The following is a 14,052-nucleotide window of genomic DNA, read 5'->3' on the forward strand; positions in this document are numbered from 1 at the left end:
TAACCTTTAGCTTAAGCAACTGTTTTCTTTAGGAGAGCTTAAAATCTAAAAAGCCAATATACAATGTATATATTTCATATAAGTTTTCAGAAAATATCTGAGTTTCATTTTACAATTTATTATTATGCAATCCATTTTGAGATACTATTAACTTAAGGCATTGAACAACTACATCTTAGTAATGATTAATGTTTGGAATATCAAACTATGTAAGTTAAGATTTTATTAAGCTTTTTCTGACAAATAAAAAAAAAGGTGTTATAATTAACACTAAAAATAGGCTCCTCAATTAGACTTCATTTCATACTGTATGTTCAAATCTCCACATACCTTTTGGAAAGAATAATCTTTCTGATACTAAATCCTAAAGCAAGCTTGTTTTCTTTCTCAAATAATTTCTTTGATAAAAAAATACAAAAATCTCAAAGTTGTTATTCAAATATTTGAGGAAAAAAATATTTAGTATGCTAAAACAACATAGTAACTTTCCATATGGTCAAACTTGCAATTGTGCCCATGGGTACCTACAGTGAGTCAATAAGAAAACTCATTTCTTGTTTATTTATGCCAGAAATCCATCAAGAATTAGAGTGATAGTAAGATACCTACTGTGGAACAAACTATCCCTGTATGTCTAACAGAAGTAGGCAGCTCTCTCCCACTGTCATTTCAAGTACAGAATGATGACCTTCTCAAATAAGTTTGCAGGTATTTCTCCAGGATTGTTGTCCATTAAAACAAATATTTAGCATAACATTAAAAAAAAGCTCTTACTGGTTTGCAGGACAGAAAGAACATAGTTAAATTTTATACAAGATGACTCCCACTCTACAGCAAATAAAAAGAACCAAATCAGTAAAGCATTTTAATATTCTTGTAATACAACCTAGGTTTAGTCCTTTCATTTTTCCAGATATCCCCATGAAGATATTAACTTTCTAGTATTCATAATGCAAAGTACAACAACAGACATTTTAAATTTGCCCAGATTTCAATTCAAGTATTTTAAAATATGTTTTCATGCTTTCTTTTCAGTTTATTGAAAGGTCATGTTTTTTTACATGAATGCTAACAGGCACAGTTCAAAACACAGGTCAAGATTTCTTTGGGGATTCATTCTCTGTCTAACATCTTAAAGTAAGTTCATGATTTGAATTCAAGATAAAAGACAAATATATATTATGATCTAAATGCTCAGACTGGCCCACATATATAATGCTTAAACACCATGATAATCATTCACCGATGATGATTATTCATTTCATATGCTTTACTAATAAGGAATGGAAGTCACAAGTGTATTACTTAATGTTATGAATAACCATGTGTAATATCTGTCTATCCATGTTTCAAGCTAATATCACCCATTTGTGTTCATAATAAGCACTCCCCACCCTGCATGCAAACACAAAACCCCAAACCAAAAGACAGGGTTACCTACCAATGGTTCCCGGTTTTTGACGAGCCTAATTATTTTAACTGAATCTTCTTCTTCATCTATATCATCAGGCATGGGGGGCAAGACAGGATCATAGTTCTTCTGAGCAACAGTATCATGTACAGACAGCAAAGCCTGGAAACATTAATAGTCAGTATATTATTTAGCATTGGAAAAGTTTAAGAAAGGGACAGCAGAGGATATTATTCATACCCTGACTCTACTACTGTGATACAAGTAGATTAAATATAATTCTTGTATACAATTTTATTTCATTTCAAACTGATGAAACAACTCCATAAAGAACATGTTTCCATATATATAATGTATGCAACTAGTAAATAGTGGATGGAGAACTGTGTCTTCATACACGCAAAACATCCACATGCCTTGCATGCTAGCTTGAAATTATAAGAACTATGAACAGGAGAAAACCTTAGTGTCCAAAAATAAGTAAATAACTATACTTGTAATATAAAGTATAAAATTTATTTGATACAGTAGGCAGTCCTATGAAACAAATAAACAAAATAAGCACTTCCCAAGACTTCTGTTCAAGCACAGAATATATAACATGAAGCTGTTGTCCAACCATTCCCTTCACAGGAGCTCTGAAAACTTACCTGGTTACTGGATTCCTTTCATGTGAGCCTCAAATTATCTTAGGAATTTTTAATTTATTATGGAATTCATAACCGAGATTGAGGAACATACTACTGAAGAAATTTGCTTTAGGCAGGAGCTTATCAAACACCTGTTGCACCTCTTTCTTTCCTCTTTTCCTTCTCTATTGCTTCACCTATTTCTGCATAGCTTGAAAAATATATTTTTCAAAGAAAAGCCTAACAAAGATTGACAAAAGGTTCCATCTTAATATTAAAATAATTTATGAACTTTCAGGAAATAAGAATCCTGAAAGGCAAAGGAAATTAGAAAGCTCATTCTCCTAAGGCTCAAAAAAAAAGCTCAGTGATAAAATTCAGAGTTTTTTCTAGATACAGAACTCCTAAAGTTCTTTTCTATTTTGAAAAGTCTTTTTAATACCTGTACATTGGTAAAAAATGGTTAAGTAATGCTTCAGCTTTTGTAGTGAAAACTGTACATTGTACCACAAATAACATCAACAGCCGTATGTATAATCCTATCTACTGCTTTGTTGCTTCTGTTTTCAAGTAGCTTCCTCTCAATAAGTGACTATTTAACAGCCTTTCTAAATAAAGGACAGAAAATGGCTATATTTCTCTGATGCCAGTTAACTTGCTACTTAGTAATACATGGCCAATATTTAACTGAGTACAGGAATTACCAGAAACTCTATGTTCTCAAGGACAATACAACTGTTTTTAAAAAGCATGACACTTTCATTATGCTGTTTACTGAACGGAGGAAACTTTTAACAACAAAAAATTTCCAGACAATGCTACAAGCTACCATGTCAAAAGCTGAAGGCAAAGAACATATGGTAATCTTCAAATTCTGAAGTGTAAATTTAAACTTCAACAAAACAAACAAACACACAGGAAGATCATGATAAATTACTATTGTTTTACTAATCTTTATACACATGGTACAGTTTAATAAAAACACTTTAACACATTAATTATGTCTGGTTTTTTTCCCAATACACAGTTATGAATTTACACTACTTACCAACAGAAATTATCATCTCCCTTCAATAAACTATCAATTTTACTTTGGATACGAGCTAAAAACCTCAGGGTAGCAATTATGGATCCTCCTGGAAATGTTTATTGTGATGCATTACATATGTAAAAGCCATGCAATCACATGCAGTCCTCTAAGATGTATATGAAATATCAAAGATACACTAAAACAAAAGGAGTGTTTGCTTTTACTTCAGGCTACCTACAGTTAAGACTTCTAAAACTAGTCTTCTGCAATTACATTTTTCCACATAAAGCTAGGGCATATTCATGGACTGGTTCAATTTAATGAGGTTCTATATTGCAGTTTAAAAACAACCAGGCAAATAGAGAAAACAGATGAAAATGATATAAAGCACCATTTCCAGAGTAAAAGGCAGACATTTAAAACACGTTTAAAAGAACCTACCCTTGACAATGGAACTTGCAAAACCAATTCTGTCCACTTCTACACTGAATTATGCCACCAGTGTTAATAAGACACTTCCCTGATCAGGCTAGATCAGGCTCCTGGACACTACATACAGAACAACGATGCATCCTAAGTGCTACAAACCAATACCAATCAATGTCTTTTCTTCACTTCAACTTCACAGCAGCTAGAATGTATCAACTCATTCCTTTCTTCTCCCAAAAAACATATTAAACCACAATGTACTACAGTTAGCAATATACAATATTTTCCTCAAACTCCAGCACTACTTCATCTTGGTGCAAAGATACATATTTCAGATAAGAGCAGGAATGCCAGAAACGATGTGTCTTTTCTCAGTTAAGCTTTCAGAAGAGCTTCTGTCATCACAAACTTGTTTATGATACATGGTGAACATGCTAATTTCTTTCTTTCTTGTCTTCTACGGCTACTTCTTTTAAGACACTACTCTCTGTCTACTGCAGCTGCTCTGAAATAGCAATCAGCAAAGACTGGGCAATAACTAATTTGCAAACAAAACTTAAAAAGCCATTTTGATTTCACTTAACACGTTCAACTCTAAGTGATCACTCTGTCCTTGAGAGCCCTTCTGTATGTTTTGAACACAAGAAGAAACTGCTGTATGCACAGATCTTCAGTAGAATCTTTGTACCATTCAACTAATATAGTCTAAAAAACTATGTGTGACTAGATGTGTATAGAGGTTAGGACTTTTTTTAAAAAATAAACAAATTGCAAGTGCCAAGAAATAAAACTTGGATCCTAAGATGAACAAGATTTACCCAGAATAATTGTGCAGCAAATGCATGAGGCAATGCTAAGATAGCAATGCTCTCTTTTTGTATATAAGAAGTGAAGAACTTATTAATTTCCATGATACTCATTTCTTAACTCTCACAGGAAACTGCAAGAAGGACATACACATTTTTTTTTTTTAGTTCTTTGGTTTTGTTTTCAAATACACAGCTCTTCAGAACTATGTACATAGGATCCAAGATTTGGGTCATGTATATTTAAGCACCTCGGGAGAAAAAGATTTTATTTCAGCTCTAAGTTCTATGCTTATGATTCACTAATGTAAACATGGTCTGTATTTAGAACTTGAAAGAAGGTATGATTCAAACTCTTGCACTACCTAAATATAAATATTGATGTTCAGCTAAATTCTTAGACATGATCTAGTTGGAAATGAATACTTTCATTGGACCTCTGAAATGTCTAATAACTAGTGCTGTATTTTTTGTATTTTAACTATCACTGATCATTTCACAGTTTATAAATTGAAATTTTACACTATCAACTTACATGAAGAAAATCTGACACTGGAAATGCTGTAAGTTCCTTTTCTTAAACTGTTCTGAAACTTTAAATGTTTATTTAAACTGAGAATGTTATTAATGAAAACAATTCTACATTTTGAAAAATGTGTATCACTTAACCAGACTAATTATATTTTTGCTCTTATAAAACAAAGATAAATTTCATATTATTTTTTGCTTCTCTTTTTATTTTGAGATCTCTAAGAGTAAAAATACACCAGTAGCCCCAGATTCATGATCACAGCTCCTTTTGTTTTTAAATTCTCATTATTAAAAAAAAGTGTCCACCTAAGCTTTATTTTTCATAGATGCTTTGTGTTCAGTAGTCTAGAAAAGCATTTTAGAAAACGGTAAGTTAAAGAAGTGAAACAGAATGGATGAATAAACAAGCAGCCTCTTAATAGTACTTGGAAAAAAACATAATTTGAAATTAAAGTAGTGGATAGTCATCAACAGAAACGTTTTAGCGACTCAAACCAACCTTCAGGAGAGCCAACAGCTGCACCAAGGGTGCGACACTGCCAACCCAGCAGCTGGCAACCCTGCCTGTGGAGCACATTACTGCCCTAGCAGCACAGTCAGCAAAATGGAACAAAATGGCCCATGACTGCGCTGTCCCAGTGCACAGCTTGGATCATTAGCACCAGCCACCTTCTCTGGCAGTTCAGCTTGAACTCCGTCAGGTGAGACACAGACATTTTCCCACCTCTTTGCTATGCCATAGTGCCAGTACCTGCCACTGAGGCTGGCATAGAAAAGTTTCACTTGAGGAGAAAACTAACTTTATCAGCAACCACAGCAACGTGCCCCTGAACTCACCTGGCAGAGCTCGTCCTCCAGAGAGCTCTAGCTATATTATGCTTTCCTTTGAGATAAAGTTACAGGAGAAATAAAAAAAGGATGAAAATGATGGTGGAGAAAATTATTCAAGATTGGCAAGATTAATTTATGAGTAACTTGCATAAAATTAGAATGTGAGTGATGTCATCCAGCAACAGATACCAAAGAAGAAAAGCTGAAAGAGCTGGGAGAAGACTGAACCACTGAAAGAAAGACCATCAAGAGCATCAGATTGGAAGGAGAAGCACAGAAGTCACAAAAGCCAAACATAAAAGAATTTACAAAACGATTAAACCAGCAGAAAGCTGAAGCACTATGGTGATGGCATACAGACTCTAGCCACTGTATGGGGTAAAGCAGCCACCACAAATCAACTGCATATGACAATCTCTTCACCATCAACTCTGCCTGCTAATGGACTATGTGCAGCCCTAACAGTGATACAAGGGTTAACAAGGGAACAAAAAGGCAGGTGAGAACAGGCATCTCAATCAGCAGATAAGGACAATCACATTAGTTGAACTCTCCATCTTGGCTGAAGTTTGAAGTATAATCCAGAAGCAGAAGCAAGCAATAAAAGTACAGGCAGGAGAAAGTTGTGCTGCTGAAGTGGCCAGAGGATAGCTAGAGTAAGAGCAAAAAATATTTTTTACAAGCTACAGTAATCACATACCTATCAAGCAGAGAAGTAGTATTATTCTTTTGATGCTGCACTGATCTAATCACTTTCCAAGAAAAATCTAGGATGTACAAAATTCCCAAGTTAAATATATAGAGTACATAATGTTAAAAAAAACCAGCTAACTTCCAGTTAAATCAGTTTGCTTTTGCCACTGAGGATCACTCACACTATTCAATCAATATAAGCAAAAACCTTTGACAGAGACAGTAAAAAAAAATTAAATAAAGTCCTTTAACTCAAGCATAATTTTATGTTCATATTCAGGAAACCAGGGGGTGTACTAAGTAAGAGGTAAAATATTTGGGCTAATTTACTTCCTGACATCCTTCAAATGATATATTTTCCTATATATCCTTTATGAAATATGCAGAAATTAGACATCATATGAGAAAACAGCAGTTACATATGTACAAAACAGAAAATAACATTCCATGCTTGCAAGTGTACTTGCATGCTTGTATCTGTACTTAAACTAGAATTGCCCTCTAGTTTAAGCTTGTCCAGCTGGCAATTAAATCCCTTTCTCTTCCAGTCTTTGATGCAGCTGGGTCACAGCAGTGGTTCAAAATAATAACACATACTCTGTATATGTGTGGTTTTGACTTCTTAATATCTATCATAGACTAATGATCTTAGCACAGCAACATCTCAGTTGGATCGATATTCAGTATATATTACTTCTTCCTCTTTACTGTGGTGGACTTTATTCATGACTATGTGAACTTCCTTTCACAAAAGGGTAATTTCCTTGCCTGAAAATGCTATTTCTTGATTTCAGATTCACCAGTCTGAACTGATGGGTTTACCTGCAGCTGGTAGCCAGACGGCAACAGCCAACAGAAAAATGAACTTTCTGATTCTTCAGACCCCCGCTTCCTCTGGCTCAATGTTCAGAGCCCCTGGAGATGCTTCCCAAGTCAAACTGTTCTCAATGTTCTCAGAAACACGCACTCCGTCCATCCATGTCATCTGGTAAAGGTGTTAATACCCTTCCAGATGAGAGCCCTATATTTTCCCTCAGTTGTGGATAACAGCAAAAAAGACTCCAATTTTAAATCAATAGTGAAGAATTTGAACAGTCTGTTTTATGCTAAGATAGCAATGCTATTTACATCCACAACATGATTCATGTAGCTAAACTGTCCTTGAAGCTCTAAGCCCTGTTTAAGGGCTTAACTTCCAAGAGTACAAATAGACCGTTTTCAGAATGGAAAATGCCGAGACAGCAGCACTGTTTCAATATCTTGGCAATCCTTAATCAATTTCTTTTTTGAGAAAGTGGCAGCTTCCCAAGAATATTAAGTGTCTACAGTGGTAACATGTACCTTTTCTTGGTTTAAAACCATCCAAAGGCACCTCAAAGAAATAATATCAAAATATAAAGAAAGTAAAAGCTGAGGATGCACTTGCCTCTTGTAAAAGTGTCTCTAGGAATGACGCAGCCTTCATTTGACATAAACATCATGTCTGAAGTCCTCAAAAGAAAAAAATCTATTGATCCAAAAGGTGAAAAGAATCTGAATAAACTTAATTCCTTTGGAAAATAATAACATATATTCATGTATGATAAGGAGGTCTTAAATTCAGCTATAGAGTACTCATACTAGATGGGAACCTAAGCAAAAATGAAGTAGAAAAGAGAAGACTGTTGAATGGAGAGCTCAAACACAATATGGTCCATCAAACACAAAGGAAAAACACCACTGAAGGAAAAAGCTGACATCTAAAAAGCTGACATCTAAAAAAAGGGACTACTTGCTTTATATTGTGCTGTTTCTCCATTTACTTGTCCATTTCCTGTAGATGAATGGAATTACTACTTGAAAGGGATGTGATTTTATCTGTCATGACCTTTTCCTCCTCCTAAATTACCGGCTTTAGCAACGTTGCCGACTTTTATGTTCTGTATCTGAATGCTGTAGTTACATGCATGCAATTCAACATTCTTAGGTGGATGAGAGTTGGTTCCCTCATGTTGGAAAGTTTGTATATACAACCAAAGAATTTCTTTGATTTGTTTTTCAGATTTTATATTTTCTGCTGCCAACCTGCCTGGCTTCACTTTTGTTTATGTTATCTATCACTTTGTTTATTTTATGTTGGCTGCTAGTGAGCATTCTCATATCCATACGTCTAAGATCGACAGACAAGTTTTGCACTGGACATGAGCCAAGTTATCACCAGATGGACCTGAGAGCATTTCCAGAGTAACATGATGATTGTTACTTAAATATATTCATGCACTAAATTCATTCACCTCCTTTCAACCATTTTGTCTCTGTGCTTCTAATATGTTGTATATTGTTATATGTCAGTTCCTACAACAATAAGAGTGTGACACAACTGCTTTCTGATTTTCTCTGCTTGACAGATGTGAAAAATCAAGGCTTTTCTTGCTGTTTTTAAAAGGACTATTTTGCCATTACATTTTTGTTTTACTTACTCCATCCCAGTAACATGAACATTCCAAAAATAAAGACAGCAACATATTTTCCCAGCTCTCCTTACCCAAAAGAGTTTTCTTTATAATTTTTTTTTTTTTTAATTATGGGTGCAAACATAAATGGAAATCAGAAGTCAAGGTCTAAAGCTGAAAGAGTTACAAATAAAATATATTTTTCCTGCAACTTGTTGCTGAAATATGTGATGGATAGATGCCCAAAGTGGCAAAAAGTTTAAAGAAACGGAACACTGGGCAGAAGGATTTCAGTCATCTGCCAAAAGTCTCCCAGCACTGTCCCTCTGCCCCAACTTCACGGCTGGGATGCCCAGAACATCTATGGGCTATCTATCCATCAACCAACGTCATCAAGCCATCAATACTGTGGTCCTTGCTGATTGTTGCAGTCATTTGCATCTATTATTCATTGGAAAAAATAAGTATTTCGATCTCCCTTCTGATACTTCACAGCATGCCATCAAAAATCAAACACATTCTTGTAGGTTTACATATTAATGGTATCTGATTTTGCAAGTAAGGATTACGTAGGTAACTTTTCAGTTGACATATGAAGTTCATAGTACTACAGTTCACCATATTAATAAATCTAAAATGTTTGTAAAATCTCTTCACATACAAGCACAATTCCTACAAGTCCTAGCAATACATCTTGCAGACCACTGATGAGTAAATAGTTAAATATTGTGGGAAATTATGCTTCCTAAAAAGGTACTATAGTTTGTTTTAGCATTTGTAAGCATAAATATTTCATGAAGAGGAGAACAGTCTCCCAGGACAGGTGCAAAAGTAGAAAAAATTTGTACATCTGGAAAGACAGGTCTCTAACAATGACTAGGCCAAAAGGTCCCCCGAGTTCCTAGGATCCAGTAGCATCTCAAATGTGGCTCAGATCTTAGCGGACCTGAAATTTGTATTTGAGTTTGAAATTTGAAATTTGTATTTGAGTTCTTCAGATACAAAACCTGAACAGTTGTTCAGGCAAATCCCAACCATTTCCAGTGGAAAATGTTGACTTTGCAGAAAATACATAGCTTAGTGAAAAAGCCCTGACGGAAAATCTTCAGCAGGTCTAATTACAAAGGAAATGTTGGAAAGAAGACAAAGTTTTGATTAACTTTATTTTTATTTAATTACATGCTACATGAAATGCTTCATGAACTTTTCAAAGCAAAAAAATGGATTTTGTTTTATATTTTTATAGCTCAATATTTTCTTTCTGCTGATAAAGACTCAAAATGTATGCTTCTTTAACAGAACAAGCCACACTTTGATCTGGATGATGGTAGCAGCAGTTGTTCATGAAAAAAAGGGTAGAATTTACAAACTTCCCAGTAAATACAAGAAAAACAGAACAGGTCAGACAATGTTAAAAGTATGCTTCATGTTCAAAGAAGCACTATTTCTTTTTTTAAAGGAACCTAATCAAATACAGGAAGCATGTATATGAAGAACAAAGTGCCCTGGCTTCATTATCTGCAGTTTTAGTTTTGCTTAACTCATGGTTCTACTCTGAAGGAAAGTCAAATAAGTGAAATTAGATGAAAATATTTACAAATGTAAAGTATTTTGTGCAACTGAAAGTCAAGTGTACCACAAATGAAGTGCAAGTAAAACAGCAAGTGTAAATCATGCAATTCGCTAGTGTATGCATCTTTGCCATTTGAAAGCAATTAAACCCCCCACCCCCCCAAATTAAAACAAAGAATGTGTATTTTGTATGAAAGTAACATTCAGTCATACAACAGTCATACAAGCACAAATAATCTTGAAGATAGCTTCCAAAATTCTGTTCATTCTATGGTAATGAAAGACAAGAAAAATACTATTTGTCCACCTCTTGCTCTCTCTATGGCTATAGGTACAGTGCCCCAAAGTGACCCAAATACTTTACATTCTTGTGCACCATGAGGCACTGAATTCATTCTCAGTCCTGCTGGTGCCCTTTTTTAGGTACCTGGTTTATGTTTCAAACTAGCAGCTGGCAAACCTTCCAGCACACATAAACAGAAGTTTAAACTCCTCTGAAACAGGCAGAACCACGATTGGAAACGCTTTGTTTCCTCTAAGTCATAAAGGTATAAAGATTCTTCAGAGTAGTTTTAGCACAGTGGCACTAACTTTTGAAATAATTATTGTTCTGCCCATTACACAAATGACCACAAAGGACATACTTTATATAATTAAAAACACACTTAATATACCCTAATAGAGATTTACTTCAATGGTAAAAAGTGATTATTTTGATATGTAATGAGCACAAATGTAATTGCTGTTATAAAGACCAAGTTAAACGTTATTTAGATCTGAATAATATGTCCCAAGTCTGTCTCAAAGTTAGTATAATTGGGATAACATTGTTCAATGGACTAAGAGATGGTTCATTCTTTAACAGTCTTTTTTGTTTACAGCTACAGCAATAAAGTAAGTGCCTAGAATGTTAATTCCTATAGTAATTTGTTTCTGTTTTTAAAATAATTTTAAAAATAAATAACAATTATGCTCTTCTGTTATGGCACCATCATAAAAAGAACAGAGCTTTTTCCAGCTTGTTAGAAAAGGAACTAAACCTAGTTATTCAAGACAGTTTTAAATTAAATGTGGAAGAAAATTTGGAAGCTTTAAAGTCTTTCATTCTTAGCTTGATCATCTGACATTTGTACATCCCCTTTCTTATAGTGTTCCTTACTAGAGCTCTGTCCTGTTGCTGACAGAGTTACTCTGGTGACCACTTCACTTCTTCCCATTTCCATCCCTAATAACAGGTAAGACCACTTGGCTAACTTGCTTGTGACACGTTCATTAAATAACCAAAATTAAATTCCCTTTTAGGTGTATTTTGTATTAGCATCTTTAATCTTAGTCTTCCAATTATATGTTCAAATTTACACAACTGCACAACAATGAAATAAATTTTGTCTATAGAGAATTAAAAAAAAAAAAAGCTTAGTGCTCTCACAGCAATACTTCCAAACTCATAAAAAACCCACATTTCTATACAGACACCTCTCTCAATTGCACTGGCACCTACCTGATGCATAATTCTTAAAATTTTTCAGAATTCTGTACAACTCTCCTCTTTAAAGACATTCCTTTTTGCTGTCACATAAGTTCCTTTAATTTTGCCAAATTATAAACCACTAAAGCTGAGAATACTCATTTCTTTATGCTATTCATACTTTGTACAAAAGCATCCACAGAAGTGTCCTCTCTTAAATCAGAAATACCATTTTTCATGTATATCCCAGCTATATTTTCTAATCTTCATGTTAAAAAGCAGCTTAAGAGTTTAACATGTCAAAGTTAAAACGATGGTAAATAACCACGACTAAATATATTGTAACTTATTGTTGTGTTTGTGTGTGAGGTGCATGGGCATTTTGTTTAGTTGGTTTTATTAAATTGCAATAAAATGTATACCTTGAAGACACAAAACTTATAGATATATATATTCATGGTCAGGTCAGGCCAGCCTGCAGGCAGTGCTGTGTAGCTCTGGTCGCAATGGTGTTTGGACCTAAGCGAGGACATATTTGGGTGATTTAAAACACCAGTAGATCAGGCTTGAGTCCACCTGCTCAGCTCTCTGCAAATGTATTTCAGATTTCTGGAAGTGCAGTTTCTGTATCATGAAATGTCTGGAGGTGAAGCCATATGAGGAGTGGATGAGGTCACTTGGTCAGTTCAGCCTGGAAGAGACTGAGGGGAGACCTCAGTGAAGACAACAGCTTCCGCATGAGGGGAAGAGGAGAGACAGACACCGATCTCATCTCTGTGGTGACCAGTGATAGGATCTGAGGGAATGGCCTGAAGGTGTGTCAGGGCATATTTAGGTTGGATGCCAGAGGGTGGTGGGGCACTGGAACAGGCTCCCCATGGAAGTGGTCACAGCACCAAGCCTGACAGTTCAATGCATTTGGTCAATGCTCTCAGGCTCATGGTGTGATTATTTGGGTGTCCCATTCAGGAGCAGGAGTTGAACTTTGATGATCCTTGTGGGTCCATTTCAACTCAGGTTATTCTATACTTGTATTTCAAAAAGCTAATTTTTGGTCTGCTTAGCATTCAACTGGATTTAGGTTCTAGGGTATGGAAATACTATTCTGTTTCTTGATATCTTTAATAAGGTAAAGTAAGATTAAAGAATGCAAACCCTAAGTCCTTATTCAGTGCTGGAAATTAAAAATAATAAGTGTGGCTGGCCTGTGTCCACAGGGCTACACAATTATATTTTAAATCCAGAACGCAAATGAAATGTCTAACACACAGTTAAACAAATCCACTTGATTTCCCAGGGCTGCATGCTCTGTTCTACTTCCAGAGTTCTGTGTTCATCAGAAAAGATAAACCACAATCATTATTAGTTCATTTAATTATGGTAAGTGATGCCACATTTGAGAGCAGGAAAAGAAATACCACTCTGTAATCGGATATTTCAAGCAGTTTTTAAGACTAGAAATGCCCAATTTATTTTTCTTTTCAAAAGAAAATGCACCTGACAAAACCTTGGAATTACTTCTGGGACATTTCGAAAATCTCAGGTCTGATAAATATAACTGCCTCAGAGAAACTACTTTCTTCTTTACAAAACTTCTCTGTAGATGAAGATGACAAGCACCACAAACTTGTCAAAGTTTTGCTCATCAGATGCAAGCACTCAAATATATCCAACAAAAGAATTTTGTAATACAGAATTAAAATATAGAAATATTTATCTAATTAGACATGATTAGAAACCTCTCCTAGCCTTTTCTGACTTGTTAACCAAACCTGTAAAGCTATAAATACATTGCTACACCTGTCCCCTTACACCATCAGACTTGTGGAGGCAGTGATGTAGTACAGTAAACTAATCCTTAGCATCCTTCACCATGCCATGAACATTAGAGCTGTTGGAAAGTGGAAGCTCTTCTGGTTCCAGCTAACACTGCAGTTATAAATCTGGTCAGAAAAGGAAAGTTTCCCCTGCAAAGTAATGTACAGCCACCTTAAGTCAATCCCAAATTAAGCCATATATGTTTTTACATAAAGTCTATAGAACATCATTGGAAAAGATAGATCAGTTATCCCAAGTAATTGCAAGTGTGTGAAAAAGAGCTGCTCTAGCCACCATTTTATCCCAGGAACCTAGAACAAAACCAAGAAACTCTATAGCCATAAACCTAATAGCAAAGGGGTAGAAAAGCTTACGCAATGTACGGCATAAACTCAGACACAA

At 35.0% G+C, this 14,052-nt stretch overlaps 1 protein-coding gene across 4 annotated transcripts in view; it reads right to left on the reverse strand.

Annotated features, from left to right (window-relative positions):
- Positions 1-14,052, reverse strand: part of MPP7 (MAGUK p55 scaffold protein 7) — a 156,402-nt gene that overhangs the window by 44,413 nt on the left and 97,937 nt on the right. For all 4 annotated transcript variants that reach the window (XM_014248784.2, XM_005518709.3, XM_088058400.1 and 1 more), the window contains exon 7: positions 1,442-1,573. In XM_014248784.2, the coding sequence (XP_014104259.1) occupies positions 1,442-1,573 (132 nt within the window). The remainder of the gene's footprint in view (positions 1-1,441; positions 1,574-14,052) is intronic.

Source organism: Pseudopodoces humilis, chromosome 1 (genome assembly GCF_049639895.1).
Source record: "Pseudopodoces humilis isolate 2021_Gansu_Grassland_sample_001 chromosome 1, ASM4963989v1, whole genome shotgun sequence".
Lineage (NCBI taxonomy): Eukaryota > Metazoa > Chordata > Aves > Passeriformes > Paridae > Pseudopodoces > Pseudopodoces humilis.